Consider the following 17,147-nt stretch of genomic DNA (forward strand, 5'->3'; position numbering starts at 1 on the left):
AAAAAAAATAAATAAATCAGAGCAAGAGTATTTCAAGCAAACACCAATCCCTGAAACATGCAAAGAAGGAAACAAAAACAAACAGCAACATATCACCAAATGTAACTTTCTACCTGCACCTTGGTTTTTCTCCAGTGCCAGTGCTGCTGTTGCTGCCAGGAAGGAGCTGTGGGCCCATGGCAAACCCCAGGCTGCGGTTGTACATGCATGCACACGGCTTCCATAAAACACTCAGAGGTGAGGCTTTGCACTTAGCTCCTTTTGCTTCTGTTCCTTCGGCTTTTCACGTCCTTTTAATACCAGCACCCAAAATAACTTCACAGTTTGATTCTGCAGAAAAGGATCAAGGGTAGCCACAGCGTCTCAGCTTCCGCGACAGCTTGTACCTGGTGTGCTTTTCCTGGGATCTGGCCCATTTTTTCAACTGCTCAGACATCACACAGGCCAGAGATCAATTACCTGTGAATAGCTCACTGCACAGAGCTTGGCAAATGGGGGGCAAATGACACTGCTAACAAAATGAGAGCACTTACCAATCATGTAATGTACTTTACTGGCTACACCCTCTTCAACAAGTGCCTGAACCTGCTGCAAGACAGCCTCTGCTGTCATCCGTCGGCATCGCAGAGAACAAACCCGTGTACCGCCGGCTTAGCCGGCAGTGTACAGGAGGGGGAGCATTTGCTGCAGGATCTGCTGTTTCCCCATTGCCAGCTGGCCTTGCTTTCCCGGCCCCTTGGAGGTACTGCAACGCTGGTGCACGGCACAGGGCTTTTTCTCGGTTAGGTCATTCCGGGGGTTTCAAAGAGCTTTCCCATCAGCGAGGATCTTACCTGCAAGTTTTGGGACATACCTATGACATGAAATTCCCACTATGCTATAGCTACACAAACATCCTCCCTTCTGTCAGATCTCGGGATGGCATTTTCCTGAGATATACTGCTCTCAAGAAGGGAAAGGAAGCCTGGTGTAAGCCTTTTCCTTTGTGAAAAGACACTGCTTTATTCATTCAGTTATCCAATTCCCAACTCCTCTGAGAAGCACAGCTCCAACCCCTGCTGAAGTCACTGTGGTTGTGATTCACAGCCCAGATGGAATTGTCAGGAATCCACCATTCAGAAGGCAGAAATCCCAGTGCAGTTATTGCTGGCCTAAGCAGAAAGAGATCCTTGGCCCCAGATGAATTCTAGCACCAAAACAGTTGTCAGGAAGGTGCCACCTCTACCGCCATACCACCAACACCTGCCTCTGGGCTGACAGAATGAAATAGGAGGCATTGCTTTTGGAGCAGCCCTCATATATTCAAAAATCAAAAATAGCATTTGGCTTTGTATTCAGAAATACGGACGTTTTGTGGTCTTAGGCTCCTTTTTATAGTGAGAAAGGAAATGCGTGCATCACGGGGAGGCACTGGTCTGTAAGCAGCACTGGCCAGAAGTAGCTATTCTTGTGGATGAGGAGTGCTGCAAAGGGAGGAAAGACCATTCCTGCTCTGGGCCCCAGCTTACAGCAAGAGAATGCCTCGTTTTTATCACGTTTATCAATTCTGATTGAAAGAGAGGGAGTGCAGTTCCAGGTTCAAGAAGCTCAAGAGCTGCTCTTTATGAAAGATAAAGCTCCCCATCCATGCCTCACGGAGTCAGAAAGCTGCCTAGAAAACCTTTCCCTGAAATGCTGTAATCAAAACCTGAATATTTACATGTGGCCACGTGGCTTGTAGCTAGGGATGGAAAAAATCTCTCTCTGTGCCACTGTGTACTTCTGATTTTAATACAACCAGTATCTTGTAGAAGATAGGCATGGATCCCCACAGTGATTGCTTGTCCCAGAACACTCATGTTTAAACTCTCATCGTCAGACAACCCCTATTTTAAAAACTCAAGTGAAGAGCAGAAAAAGGTTAAAAAAAACTGTAAAATATTTGGTTGAACTAGAAGATCTTAGAGGTCTTTTCCAACCGTAACAGTTCTGTGATTGAGCAGTGGGTGTTCTCCCCCTGTATGTGCACAGGCATGCAGGGGCACTGAAGAGCCATGGGGACCCACCTCACACTCTTGACATCACACTTCCCCACAACTCTCTACTCCATCACAATGCTGGGTGAGTCCTGACCCCCACTGGGCACCTGTACACAGGAAGGTGAAGATCAACCATTGCCACACATCATGTATTAAGACTTGAAGCCCAGGAGCAAAACACGAGCTTTGCTAAAGCGTATTGTAATCACCCAGCATGCCAAAAATCAGTGCGGGTGAGAAGGCGCTCAATGAGCTGGGCTACAAGCTGGGTCAGACCTTAGGGGAGGGCAGTTTCTCAAAGGTGAAAGCAGCCACCTCTACCAAACACAAAGTCCCCCTGGCCATTAAGGTGGTAGATAGGCGACAAGCCCCCCCAGCCTTCGTGTACAAATTCCTGCCCCGGGAGCTTTCCATTCTACGCAGGATCCGTCACCCCAACATCGTGCACATCTTTGAGCTCATCGAGGTGTGCGACGGGAAGCTCTACATCGTGATGGAGGCGGCAGCCACCGACCTTCTGCAGCTGGTGCAGAAAATGGGCAAGATGCCCTGCGTCCCTGAAGCCCGGGACATCTTTGCACAGGTTGTGGGGGCTGTGCGCTACCTCCACGATCGCAATCTGGTGCACAGGGACCTGAAGTGTGAGAATGTGCTGCTGACTGCCGACAGCCGCCGGGCCAAACTCACCGACTTTGGCTTCAGCAAGGAGGTCAACGTCTACCCGGACCTGTGCACCACGTTCTGTGGCTCAGCAGCCTATGCTTCCCCGGAGGTGCTGATGGGTGTCCCGTACGATGGCAAGAAATCCGACATGTGGAGCCTGGGGGTGATGTTTTTTGTCATGGTGACCGGCCGCATGCCCTTCAACGACACCAACGTCCGCAGCCTACCCCAGCAGCAGAAGAAGGGGGTCCTGTACCCAGAGGGAACACCCCCATTGCCAGGGCACTGCCAGGCCCTCATCGCCCAGCTACTGAACTTCAATGCGGAGCGCCGGCCTGGCGCGGGGCAGGTGGCCAAGAACTGCTGGCTGAAAGGAGACATCTGAGGGACAATCCTTGCCGGAGACCCCAGCGTGGCAGTCACATTTTAGCACAATAAATACTGTAGAAGAAAAGCACATTAGCAGTTTCTCGATCGTTTTGGGTGGCAGAATGTGAGTGGGATTGAACTTAAACTGCTGGCGAGACAGTGTGGTGGTCAATAACGTGGTCAGAGAAGGTAGTCAAACCCCTCCACAAAGGAGATAAATGTGCCTGCTGTGGGGTTGGCTTTAAGCCCTGGTGACTGTTGAGTGAAGGGTTAGAGAGCAGCATAAGGCTGCTTATGCCAGAGTTGGCTATTTGGTCACACAGGGGGTCGGGTGCAAGCTCTACCAGCAGCCTTGGTTACCACCAAACTGTGATTGAGCTTTAGATCACACAGAAATGTCCAAAAACCCAAGTTTAGAGTAGAATCCTTGAAGACGACTCAATAGCATTACCAAGCCAAAAGTTTTGGTGTGTCTTCAACCAAAGTCTTGCAGATATTGATTCTTGCCAGCATTTGAAATCTCTGCCAAGAAAAAGCTGATGAGAAGGAAATGCCACTGGCAATGGGGAACACTGAAATGGGAAATGGGGAAAGGTGTAACAGAGAAGTGCTTTTCTAGCACCAGATTTCTAGCTCCCACACAAAGTTACCAATTAATCTGCAATCCCTCCCCATATCCACTGTATAGCCCAGCTGTCAAGCTTTCAGATGGTTAATTAAAGGTAGGAGCTGGCATCTGAAATGCACTTTCATGAGATCTTTCAAGTTGCCTCTCAGCAAGTTCCAAGCAAGCTTCCACTGAAGCTGAAGTCAAAAGGAAACTTTCCTGTTGGGTGGTCCACTAATCCCGGCGTCATTAGTGCCCTGTGAGCTAACATAGCACAGCCCTGACAGGGGACGTCTGAAACGAACAGAGCCCACGGGGTTCTGCTGGAGGAGAAGGAAACATCTTTTGTAACACAAACATTTTGGGTCTATTAAAAGCAGCAGTTTAAGTAGAACAAGATGTGGTGGCAGAGTCAGCCCTGGGCTTTTCAGCATGTGGGCTGCAGTGAATTTTGCCACCACCAGACTGAAGATTTATTTTATTCTCAGCTGCAAAATAAAACTTCATTGCAGCAGCAAAGCCCATCACAGAGTAAGGGACGGGATGGGTGTCCTGAGGCCTGTGGCTGGGGAAACAGGCTTGGAAAGAGGAGCGGGTGATAGGAATGGGAAAGAATAGAGAAATCAAAGGAATGCAGGAAGCATGGATTTCGCAGTGGTGAGACTTTCAGCAAGGCTTTTTCCTGCTAGCCCTCATCTCCAACACCTGCCTTGCTTTTCTCTTGCAGTGACTGAAACAGGGCTATTGCCTGCCTCCTTCTGACAGGCACCACCCAGGTGCTGCTGTGCAGCCGTTTGAAGATGACAACTCCACGGTTACCAGCCCATTGTTACCTTACACCAAAGCTGTGCCAAAGAGCTCATCCTGAAACTAGAGCATGTGAAAACTTCTCTAGCAATGCAGAAAAGTGAATGATATCCTTAGGCCATAAAACTTACCTTTATAAACAGCAAATAATGTCTCCAGGTCTGAGGCACTGCCATCTCATAGGCTTTCCAACGTTTCCACAAGGTGGGCTCAGAGATCTGCTCAGGTTGTGACACCTGTGTCTTAGAATCCCTGTGAGCGGCTCTCTGGTGTCTTGAAGAAATGTTACCCCATTTAATCAGTGAACTAACCATTCCAGAGACATCATCCCCGTGTTCAGCACTGTAGTGATTTCCTCCTGGTGCTCTGTGGTTTCAATCCAGCAGCACTTGGCCTGAAACATGGGCTTCATTCCACACAAATGAAAGGAGTGGAGACAGTGGAAGGAGAAAGGGGGCAAGCACATTCATATCTTGAGCCATTTCATTATATCAAGCATAATTAATAACAATAAAAGTAGTTTCACATTGAATAACAGGAAGTTCCCCATGTGCAGGATTTTCCATGAATCACATTTTCTTTTCACAGCAAACATTAATCTGGGCACCAGGTGGTACATCTTATCCTCTCGTGTGGCAGTGAGCAGACTGACTGCCTTACCTCAGCTAAGAGGATTGCATTTCACATTACAGTTTAAAACTTCCCTGGTCTCCAGACTTCAGATCAGATCGTGGATTTGGCTTGAGATGATAAGAAATTGAACAATATTTGATGGCCTGGAAAGACGTGAATTCTCTCTCCGACTGCTTCCAAGTCCATCTCATTTTATCTCATGAATGAATAAAAGGGCATACGCTACTACACAAGCAGATGGCTTTTTCCCAGTGCTGAATAAAGGATTCAGATTTCCTAACTGCACTTAGCACAGCCAGGAGGGCACACACAGCACAGGACGTGGCTGCCTGCAGAGGCCGGGCAGGATCCATCCCCTGGAGCTCCTACCAGCAGACAGATGTTTGTTCCCAGTGCTGCCATCCCAGGAGCAGCTCCCAGGGCCTTGCTGGGAGGGAGAGCTGCTGCCTGCAATGGCTGGCATTCATCTCCCAGCCTCAGAAGATCTCATCCCTTCAGGGAGAGATGCTGAGGGCACAGCAGAGACCTCCTGGGGAGCCAGGCAATCTGTAGGTGGCAGCACTGAGAGCGGACACCATGGTTTACCTCCTCCATTTCCTAGCATCGAGAAGTATTTCTGGGCAGCACAGCTCGCGTTGCGCTCTACAACAAGAGCAAGCCCTGCTAACACATAGGAAAGTAATTAAATGCCTCTTAGCAAGGCAGTTAAACAACAGTAATGAGACAAGGTCAACAACAGCGTCATCAGAGCCAGCATGGGAGCTGACAGCCCACAGAGCCCCGTGCTTCCTCACAGGAGTGTCTTTCCAAGGGGTCAGATCCCACCAGATGCTCTCAATCCTGCTAAACGATTTTAAAGCAGATAGCAGCTCCTCCGTGTGGTCACTTTGCCTGTCCTCCGTGTCCCACGTTGACCCTCTCAAAGCACAGCTGGCAACGCCGCTTTGTCGGTCGTGCACTGCACAGCACTCTCAGATCTGCATGCTCTCCAGAGGGGAACAAACACGCCATTCCCATTACAACCTTAATTAAAAATACGGCTTGAGGGCTCGCTGCAGCTGACTTAGCTTTAGCTTGAACTCTGGCATTGGCATGGGAGGGGAAGGAAAGGAGAGGGAGAGGTGAGGGAGAGGTTTATGCAGCTCACTAGCACCGGAGATGGTGAGCAAACAGCCTCACTCGGGAGACACCGGGCAACGCTCACTAATTACAAGCAAAATATATGCGTTGCTGTCTTAAATACAGTGATAGTCCTTGGCTCCTCATTTGCATGTTTGTTAGCTTATTAATAGGATACCTGTCTTGGAACACCTAAAACACACCATCATGCACGTCTGCCGCAGGTCATTTATGAGAACAAGTTGCCTCTCTTTCTATCTCACATGCTTCTCCCCTGTCCAGAGAATGGTTCAAACCGCACCATCCAGGGCAAACTGTAATTGATGAATAAATCTTGGAAAAGCAATTTTGCTTTCTGCACATTATGCAGACAATTAACTTTCCTGACATTGAGAGCCACATTTATTTACAAGCGACGGACCCAGAGAATTGCTGGAGGAAGGACCCATGGGACAGTTGGACCTACTGGAAACCCACAAAGAAATACATATGTATTTACATTATTCATATGGTTAGTGAGAGATATTTCTCTGCTTCTTCCTGCTCCAGAACCTGGAAGGAAGCAGTGCCACGAGTGCAGAGCTGGGCTGGGTGCTGCTGCTGTGCTCCTCATCTTTTTCCTTGCAGGAGCACATAGAGGCGACTGCAGCCATTCCCCTCACACCACACATTCCATTTTATCTTTACAGAAGAAAAAGGAACATGAGTTGCTATCTTTTAGTAGATGCTATTGCAGGCAGCGCCTGGCAGGAAGGCTCTTGTGGAGACAACTGCACTGGTGGTTTGGAATGGAGAGCCACCCTGTCAGCAGATTGAATCTATTACAAATGCTATCCTCAAGACGTCATGCGGGATCCAAATTTCAGACCTGCAACTCAGCACATATTTTATCTGCAACACTCATAAAACACCCGCGTTCTCAATTGCACTCTGCTCTGTCTCTTTGGTTTTATTCTACCCTCAAATTTGCTGCATGCCCCAGATTGCAAAGAGGAGAGCACAGCAGTGTGTCAGATGCTCGGCGAGTCAGCACCACAGCCCTACAGAATACATGGCTGCCAAGCTGCAATTTCATGCCAAAATAAGGCACAAACTGTAATCGTTGTCAAAGAAACACAAACTAACAGCACGCAAAAGGTAGTTCTAGTCATGGGGATACTTTTCCAACAGTAGGTGAATGGACACCACCTTGGTTCTATCACTTACGTGCCTTGAGAGCTTGCTCTCCTCACAGATAAATGCAAATCTCTTCCACAGAGACAAACCCACAACGGCCAGGAACAGCGGGGAACAAAGCATAAGGTCAGCGCATGAGGAGACTCCATCAATGGGCCATCCATCCAGCTGCCACATGGGAGCAGGGGCCGGAAACGTTCCTCGGAGCTGGTAGGAGAAGGACGGACTGTCATAAAAAAGCCCAGGGAGCCATGGAAGGCTGAAGAACAAAAAAACAGCACATTGTGTCCAAAGCAAGTTCAACAATTTTCCCAGCTCGCTGAATTGTGGGAACTTTTGCTTTTCCAGGGAATAACTATGCTATTTTTAGCTTTTTTATTATACAATTTGTCACAGGCTGTCTCAGGAGGCTATCAACAATCGGTTTCAAACAGATCTGACCACAAACACTTCTCCACATGTGATTTAGAACATCTGGACCCGCAGAGGCAGCTTTCAACGCATGCCAGCAGCGCGTTTCTTCTTGCTTCCATCCTCGCATCCGTTGTCCAAGCGCACGTAGGAAGCAGATTCAGACTCGAAAGCCACAGCCATACCTCTACGCTTTGCACTTACTTGGAGGAGCTGGGAGAAGAGATGTCGTGCCGCTGGAAGCAGAGCACAGTGCATTGCTGGTAGCGCATTCCAGGCATCGCCGAGCTGCCTCGATTGGTACGTCACATCCCTAAGGACAGGGGATGGGATCTGGGCCTGGAGGAGTGCCAGCAGCACGCTCACATCAATACTGCATCTGCAGATCAGGAAAGGAGGTGCATGTTCCTCTGCTACGTTCCAGCCGTGTGCACCAGATCTATGTTCGGTGCACAGGAGGCTCCAGCCATCATAGGAAACCTCACCAGACAGCCTTTGTAGGTAGCATGTAAATTCACGGAGCAGTTGTTCAATAAATTTGAGAAGGGGACGGGAAGATATGAAAAAGGAATCCAAGCAAATAGCAAAGGAAATGACATTATGATCCCAGCTGGAAGCACTGTAATGATCAGTTTGGTGTCTGCATAGAAACCTGCATGAGAACGGAGAGACTCAGGCTCCTGTGGAGCCGATGAGGATTTAACATCAGCGGGAGGGGGGGAAAGGTTTTGCACAGTCATTAATTTTGTGTTCCTCTTTAACTTCTCTTTCATAATCCTCACATACACAGTGCTATCACACAGCAGTCCACGTTCCCACTGCCTTCTGCCTTGCCAGTTTGGGTTCCCCGCAGCCGGCCAAAGCTGCGATCGTAGGACAGATGCTGTGGTGCTAACCCCAAACCAATCCCTGTGCAAACACCAAGCACCGTGGTGTGACAGCTCAGCCGGCATAGGAGCAGGAGGAAATCTCTCCCCTGCCAGTCACAGGCAGGTGCTGAGCATTACCTCCATGGGCAGCAGCTCCTTCACCACTGAATACAGCTCGCCCTGCAGCCCTCATTACCAGAACCAGAACTGCACTGGGTACGTGGACTGTGGCCCTGTGCTTAAGCAAGACAGAGCACTTCAAAGTCCTGGATTTGAATCCCGTTTTGCTCCAATCCCTTTTCAAAACCTTTTTTTTTTTTCCTTTTTATGCTTATTTACACACTACTTTAAAAGAAATTCCCTGTGCCCTAGCAGAGGGATGGGTCTCACATGAAAGCTCTATGGGACTCACTGGGTGACATGGGAGAAGGGAACATCTGGCAACGCAATGCCAAGCATGAGGAGAAAGCCACACCAAGGGATGCCTCCAGTACTGCCACAGGCCAGGATTAGCACTGTGCAAGTCTTCTATAGCACAGAAACAAAAATAGAGCCAATCTACAAAGGGCTTTGCTCTTCCTGGAGGACACTGCAGGTCCCCACCCACAGCATCCCAGGGTCTGGCAGCTAAAGAAGAAATGCCGTTGTTTTTGGAAAGGGTTTCTTCACCCCATTTCTACAGAAGAGCCTGAAGATGCAGCTGAAGCTTAAAACTGAACACTTCAGAGCAGCTCTGGCTCTCTAAGGAGGAGAAGGGTTTGCTTTGTTGCTCTGGGCAGGGAGCTGGATCCTTTAGCCATGTGTCCCAAGCAGGTCGCTTGGCCCCGCAGGGCATCCCTGGCACAACGTGCTGAGTGGATGGATGCATGTGGTCCTCTTCATTTACACACTGACATTTTCCTGGCTTGCAGTCCTCCTTCTTTTCCCATTTGCTTCATTCTACCCTGAGAAATCCTACCTCCTACCAACAGAGAAAAAAAATCACTCGGGAAGGATCAAGAACCACATCCCAGAACGACACAGTTCTTGGGAGCCCAGCACATGATGAACACCACATGGTGTCCATCTAACAACACTTCCAAAATGCTGCCTTCAGACAGGAGAGAACACATCTGTGCCAGTAACAGGCTGGGTGTTAGCTGAGAACAATGATGTATTCACATTGCAGTAAGTTCCTGCTATTGGTTTAAAGTCAATAGCTTTTTCTATACCAGAAACAGCTGATTTTTTCTTTTCTTGCAGCACTGCCATAAAGCTAATGAAAACTCAGAGAATTGCCATCACAAGCCCACACTCATATAAGAAATCTCCATGAAGAGATACAGGATGCAATCACTCAGAAGGACCTTTCATTGCAATTAAAAGCTCATCCACAACTTTTGGGCTCCGTTACTAAAAATGAGATGATAATCCACAAGTGATGGTGGCTTCGATCAGACAGCATCAAACCCGAGCCTTCATGGTTAAACTTACACCAAGGTCCCATTCCACACCTATGGCAGCATGCACGTAAGTAACAGTCACAGTGAGAGCATCCATAGCTACTTTGAGCTTCTCTGTGTCTGTGTATACACGAGCTCCCTCCTTTTGGCACCGGGGTTTAAAACCACATGGTTTGTGCTGCAACGTAATTCTTTCTTGCAGACTACAAGAAGGGCAGGCAGACAGCAGCTTGAGAGCCGTGCAGTGCATCAGGCCAGCAGGGACCTCATCACAGCTGTGCTTCAAGTGCTTTTCTAACAGAAAGAGACAGAACAGGGAGAGAACGCACAGCAACAGAAGCTTTTCATGTTTCAGGCTTTGCTTTTGCTTTGTGTCAGAGTTTTGGGAAACACTGATGATACTGATAGAGCCAGCAAATCAGCTTGAAAGGGAACAAAGCACCTTTCATTAGAAACAGCTCTCGGTTAGAAGGGAAATAGAACATTTCCTATATATTCAGCTGAAACCAAGATGCCAGCATGCGGAGGCAGATAATGGAAGAAAATAACCCGAAGAAAGTAAATTGCTGCTTTACACTTCAGACATACACCTCTCTCCATTACCAAAGAACATCAAAGCAGGAGGGAAGGAGGACAGGAGGAAACGAGTCGGCTCACAATCAGATGTCAATGTCTTAAAGGTTTAGGGTGAAGGACAGAGGGAATCTGTTTCTTAAAATCTTTTAGGACAGTTTCATCACTGATCGTAACCAGAGGCAACCACGATGCTCCCACACTTTCCTAGCTCATTGTAAGTTGAAGTTTGCACGCCCAGCTCAGCCCTGCGCACAGGGGAGCAGGAGTGAAGCTGGTAAGCCAGTAAGGAAGATACAGATAGAGAGAAAGCATAGGTCTGGGAACTGCTTTCTTTATTTGATTCTGGAAATTTTCAAGAAACCAAAAAACAAATCTCTTTTTTTTTTTTAAGCATCCTTGCCCAGCTTTCAGGTGGCAAATGGAAATTTACAAATAAAATGTTGGATGTGTAAGGTTAGCACCACAGGAGTAACTGTCTTCTCTTTACAGTTCCGTTTGATAGGTGATAAAAGAATACAGAGGAAAAGAAAGAAAAGCTGACCTTGCATTTTAATCTTCAACATCCTAGATACTGAAATCCGAACATCAAAATGCCACAGCTCAATTGGCATATCCAAATCGTTCAGCAACACTCAGTCTGTACAGTATGTGACATTTCAGTGGCAAATGGCAACTATCACAACATACAGCCTAATAGGCAGGGCCAAAATGGTAAAGCTCCAGGAAAAGAAATAAAACAACAAAAAACAAAGCAAGGACACTAGTATGGCTATCACAACCTGCTGCAGAGATTGGAGAAATTAAAGGGATTTATGTGGGACTGGCTGGGATGGGGTTCATTTCATGGGTCAAATACCCTAATGCTACCCTGCAATAGCCTCATTTCATGAGATAAACATCCAAATGTATCTAATCTGAACTCTCTCACTTCCTACCTGCAAACTACAGGAGCACATAAGGCTCTGACCGATTGTTTTCCTCTATTTGTATTCGTTTTAAAAGTCGTGGTTCTTACTGGAAGGTCTTAAAAGTTCTTCAAAACAGTTCTACAAGCCCTCAGTCCTTACCAGGCAGGAATCTTAACACAGGATTTAGGAGATGTAAATCTTGCAGTTACGTGCAGTCTTCTTAAGGCTTAAGTGCAATAATTACTTCGAGGTATCCTCATTTTGCATTACAACTTGATAAGACTTCCCTTTTAAGTAATTATAAGACATCTGAAATGCTTCAAATTTTACTCAGTGATTTGACTCAGCCACTTAACATTTTTACAAAAGGGTTCAAATTTGGATCATAAAGAAGAAGTAGAGGTGGACACCCCACCCCTGGAGACACTCAGGGTCAGGCTGGAGGGGCTCTGAGCACCTGATGGAGCTGCGGCTGTCCCTATTATTGCAGGGCAGTTGGACCAGGTGACCTTTCAGAGCCCCTTCCAACCCAAACAATTCTGTCACTCTATGATTTTGTCATAGTTTGGGAAATGTGTCTGTTGATTACTCCCACCTTTCCACATCCTGTGTACAGATTTCTAACAGCAACACTAAGTAACACAGAATCACAGAATCACCCGGGTTGGAAGGGACCCCAAGGACCATATAGTTCCAACCCCCCTGCCTGGCAGGGCCACCAAACATACACATTTAGATCAGGTTGCCCAGGACCCCGTCCAACCTGGCCTTGAACACGTCCAAGGACGGGGCATCCACAACCTCCCTGGGCAGCCCGTTCCAGGGCCTAACCAGCTAAAACAATTGCTTTGTATTGACATTACAGCAAACTCATCTACTTTAATCCCAAAGAGAGATGCAATACAACCCAGAACAACCTTATTTTTGTTTTGTTTCAGACTGATGAGGAAGCCAACATTAATACCAGAGTATCCGCTGCTGCACACGGTTTGAACACGGAGCGCCAACAGCAACAGAGGAGCCTTCACAGCCAGTAGCGCTACGCAACGTCACCACCAGGAGAGTAACGAGACGCTGAACTTTTCTTTTTCTTTCCTTTATTTATGCTTGGACTTCCAGCACTGCACATCAGGGACCCAGGGTCTTCATCTGTCCTATTTCAGACTGCAAAAATACAATGGTTTCTCCGCTGTCCTCACATCAACAAAGCAAACAGTCACATTCAACAAGCCCTTCACGTGGGTAGTTGCTTCTATCTTAAAAACACAGCTCCTCTTAAGGATTTCAGCTAATGCTTCTGGCTTATAAAGATTAAGTGCAATTAGTTACACTGAAAGTTTATAACGTAGCTCTTGGATTGTATTTCTGTGCACACATTTACATCAGGCACACAAGTTATATAAAATAGCTTGGAGTACAAAAATACGGCTACAACATAGGAATACCAAACAGCACAGAATTAAAACAGTTTTATTACTGTAATACCAATTTATATACAGACCCTCAGATTCAGGAACTTGTAATTTTAAGTATTCTTCCCAAACTGTAGTGTACACTCTAAAAAACTGCAAATTAACAACACAACTCTACACTTTAACCCCTACAACTGTCTATGCAGGCTGCACCAACCCTCTCTTGCACACAAAAATGTATTATAAATAATTTTTCACAAAATGTCGTGTGTGTTTTATTGCACATTGTACATGCCAATATCTAAAGGAACGGCCCAAAGCCTTCGCTTGGTACCAAGCAGTTTAAATACCTAGCAGTACTGTGTCCTGAATACTATGGCGTTTTTCAGGCTCTAATCTTAACTGATCACTTAAAGAAAAAAGCAGAACATAAAATGTTTCAAACCACGTGTTTTTGTGAGTGAAACAGGCCCCTTCATTTTTATTCTTATTTTTGCTGTATAAAGGCATTACAAATATCTGACCTAATTAAAAATCCTGTTGGAAAATTTCTGCTTTTTTTTTTTTTTTTTTTTTTTTTTTGTCTTTTGTTTTTTACTAAAAAATTATGCACGTAGCTGCTTGGGTAATGACATGTTCCTTTCGTTTTGCAGAATTAGGTGTTCCCATGCTGTACATACTGAAGGATTGAGCTACATAGGTGCTAGTGTTAGCTACAAGGGTCGGTGCCTGGTCTCAGCTCCCCCCATCTCTCCAGTGGTGGTGGCAAAGGAGGAGCCCATCAGAACACCACAGTGGGTTGGTATAAAGAAATTGGGCACAAGTTGCCACCAAGCCTCAAGGTCATGTATGGCTTTTGTTATGTGGATCTCTAGACTAAGAAATATGAGTAATTTATCATTAATATGTGGGTTTACGGTATGCTGCATTAAAATATGGCCACTAAACAAAGAGAATGATTCAGGTATGACAGGTAACTTGCCAGCTGGTAAAAATGCCCCACTGGGTAAAGATCTGCATGTTGAGGGTTAAAACTATGGCATGACGGATAAGATTAAAAAGTCAACTGATCCAATGTTTTGCCAAGGGCTTCTAAAGCTATTAGCCATCAACAGCTCCAGAAAGGGATAAAACCAGCAAAACCAAACGACTAAAATTGCACTATTACAAAGAAACAAGTCCATGGAAGGGAGTCACCAGCCGCAGTTAGGGGACAGCCACTTCAAGAAGCCGATTGTTTTTTCGTTTGCAAGTTGGGACGTTGCCATTTTTCTGGCTGCCTTGTATGAACTTCACACACACTTTGTCTTGTCTGAACTGGACCAAAAACCTAGGAGAGGGAATAAAACGCATGTTAGTGAAAGGTGGAAGGAATACACAGGAAGTCTTTTTGAAGGCCTTTCTTCTATTCACTGCTCTAACTACAAAAAGACACCAGAGAAGAGAAGGCTTCTGGAGAAGAGAAGGCTGTGAGGAGACCTCGTTGCAGCCTTCCGGTATTTATTTATAAATTATAATTAATTATAAATTATATTTTATTTATATAAATATTATATTATATTATTATAAAAGAATTATAAAAAGGAAGGGAATCAACTTTTTACTCGGGTAGACAGTGACAGGACAAGAGGGAATGGCTTTCAGCTCCAGGAGGGAAGGCTTAGAATGGATGTCAGGGGGAAGTTCTTTATAGAGAGGGTGGTGAGGTACTGGAACAGGCTGCCCAGAGAGGCTGTGAATGTTCCATCCCTGAAGGTATTCAAGGCCAGGTTGAACGGGACCCCAGGCGGCCTCTTCTGGTACCACACATGGAGCTTGGTGGCCCTGACTGTGGCAGTGGGTTGGACCTCGATGATCCTTGAGGCCCCTTCCAGCCCAAGCCATTCTATGATTCTATGACACTGGATATTGCATCCTTGGGAATTTGTACTAAGCGAGGTAACATAATTACAAAGAATACAATTGGAAGATAGCATATTAAAAAATACACACATTAAAAATATAATTAGAAGAAAGCATAATTAACAGTATTTTACCATTTTTGGTCCATTATTTATACCCTATTTTCAGTTATCTACAATATGCCAGTGACTTAGGCACCTTTGAAAACTAGATTCTGCAGCCCTGTAATCAAAGGAAAAAATTCAAACTGGGGGTTTTGGGTTTGTTTGATAAAGCAATACATATAAAACCTGAAAGCAACAAATAGGGATATAATTTCTTGTTACTTTCTTACCATATAATAAGGAAATTAAATCATAGCTACACATTCTTACATTCTTTGTACAAAAAATAAACAGTTCTCTCACTTAAAAGTGGATAAACTGAATATCTCTATGTATATAGATACATCTGTATATCTATAAACTGCAGTAAGTTCCAGACATCTGTTAATTCCCTCAAAGACCAACATCCCTGTGACTGAGAAGCTCAGCACAGCACAGCAGAAGCCACATCCCACGAGGAGATGGCTTCGTTCACACAAAAAGCCACAAACACTCAGCTGAGGATGACTGCTTGAGCCGAGCAGCATTTCAAAAGCTCAGCAGAAACTGAGGTGAATGCTGAATCCTTAAGCCAGCGTCTCTGAATATCTCAATAAACAGGGAAAACGCTGTTAAATCTGTTTTATAGCTGAGACTCCCAGGCCCACAGAGTGCCTTCCTGCTGGCATGTAGGAAATGTGCTGCAAAACAAACCAGCATTTTAGCTGCCTTCTTCTTTCTTATAACTACTTAGCTCTCACAGCCTCGGCAATTAGGAAAACTCATTTCCTCCTCAGCAATATCCTATAGCCCAGGGAAAATTAATCTGGATTTGACACTTCTTGTTACATACTGGATGAGAAGTTTCAGTGCATTTGAAGAATTGCTTTAAAAAAAAAACCAACAAGCTCACCAACAGCCTCACACCTCTCACTGATCGGGAGAGCAAATTAAAAGCAATAAACAGGGCAGCGCTGCTTTCTGGCTCACATGCAGCAGTCACTGACCTAAGAAGTCCTCTGTAACAGCAGATTTTCCCTTTTTGCATCCTTAAAACGTCCTCCAGCAGAGGCCAAAAACTTCAAAGAATTTGTCCTCCATCCGGAAGCCACAAATCAAGCTGACAGCGTGGCCCAGGGGAGAAAGCAGCCGTGCCGTGTTGCCCCACAGCCCTGCTTTCCTGCCCAGCCCAGCAGGCTCCAAAATTAACTTGTTCAGCACTTCCTGCCATGCAGGCAGCCACAAAATGGGAGCTGGTTTCAGAGCCACCACCTCTTGTCATCAACAATGCATTTTCCTCTGACTTTCATCAGTCTTCCAAGCCTTGCCAGCAAGTGTGCCGGTAGCGCTGGCAGGCAAAATGCATCTTCTGATACAGCTGGCTCTGCTCCTGAGTCACTGCTCCAATAACACGTGTCAACACTGACTCAACACACTCCTGGATCAACAGCACTTTTGGTTTTATAAGCAAAAAGTCATGCACAGTAGTCAAAGCGTGGCCTCTCCTTCTCCTCAATTCCTAGTTTGGCCTGTAACTAAACTCTGGCATACAACAAGACTAAAGCATTGAACAGTCATCTCTGTTGACAGCAATGAGAACAAACAAAACTGAAAACTATTTAGTCTGGATAAAATCAAGAGCAATACACACTTGAATGGTTTTAGTCTCCAAAGCAAGTAACCAAACCACATCCCAAAATACAAGACTTCCAGAAAGCAAACTGGTCTCCAAATCCTGGCTGGAAGGCCAGACTAGAGCACTGCACACTTAGATTTAACTCCAGTTTATTCCTTTATAGCAATCACTGAACTAGTAACTGAGCAGGGACAGTCACAACTCTTGTAGAGGCTAAAAAATCACTTCAGCAAAAATGGAATAAATCACATCTGGCAGCAGAACATTGGAAAAGGGCAGATGGCATTTTCAAGGAAACAGCGAAATCAGTCTTTATATAAGCCCTCAAAGCTGATCAGATACAAATTGTTATCACCGCCTGAGCTCTAGAATGCTATCAGTGCTGTACAATAGATAAAAAATTACATTTTCACCTGCAAAAAAATTATTTTGCTAATGTTAAAGGTTTCCAAACGTTCCTCCTTATTAAAAATGAATAAATCCACTAAATCAACACCACTGAAATCAGGAGGTGCT

General features: G+C 45.8%; 2 protein-coding genes across 7 annotated transcripts in view; one reads left to right on the forward strand and one right to left on the reverse strand.

Annotated features, from left to right (window-relative positions):
• Window positions 1–2,232: 2,232 nt before the first annotated feature.
• On the forward strand, window positions 2,233–3,066 carry TSSK6 (testis specific serine kinase 6). Its single transcript, XM_042874975.1, has one exon. It carries the CDS (start codon window positions 2,233–2,235, stop codon window positions 3,064–3,066), a length of 834 nt encoding a protein of 277 aa, XP_042730909.1.
• Window positions 3,067–13,040: 9,974 nt separating this feature from the next.
• MYO1B (myosin IB) overlaps window positions 13,041–17,147 on the reverse strand; it is a 94,106-nt gene continuing 89,999 nt past the window's right edge. For all 6 annotated transcript variants that reach the window (XM_042874302.1, XM_042874306.1, XM_042874304.1 and 3 more), the window contains one exon: window positions 13,041–14,340. In XM_042874302.1, coding sequence (XP_042730236.1) covers window positions 14,217–14,340 — 124 coding nt within the window. In that variant the 3' untranslated portion in view covers window positions 13,041–14,216. The remainder of the gene's footprint in view (window positions 14,341–17,147) is intronic.

This window comes from Lagopus leucura, unplaced genomic scaffold, assembly GCF_019238085.1.
Source record: "Lagopus leucura isolate 7727_CA_CO unplaced genomic scaffold, USGS_WTPT01 Super-Scaffold_100012, whole genome shotgun sequence".
NCBI lineage: Eukaryota > Metazoa > Chordata > Aves > Galliformes > Phasianidae > Lagopus > Lagopus leucura.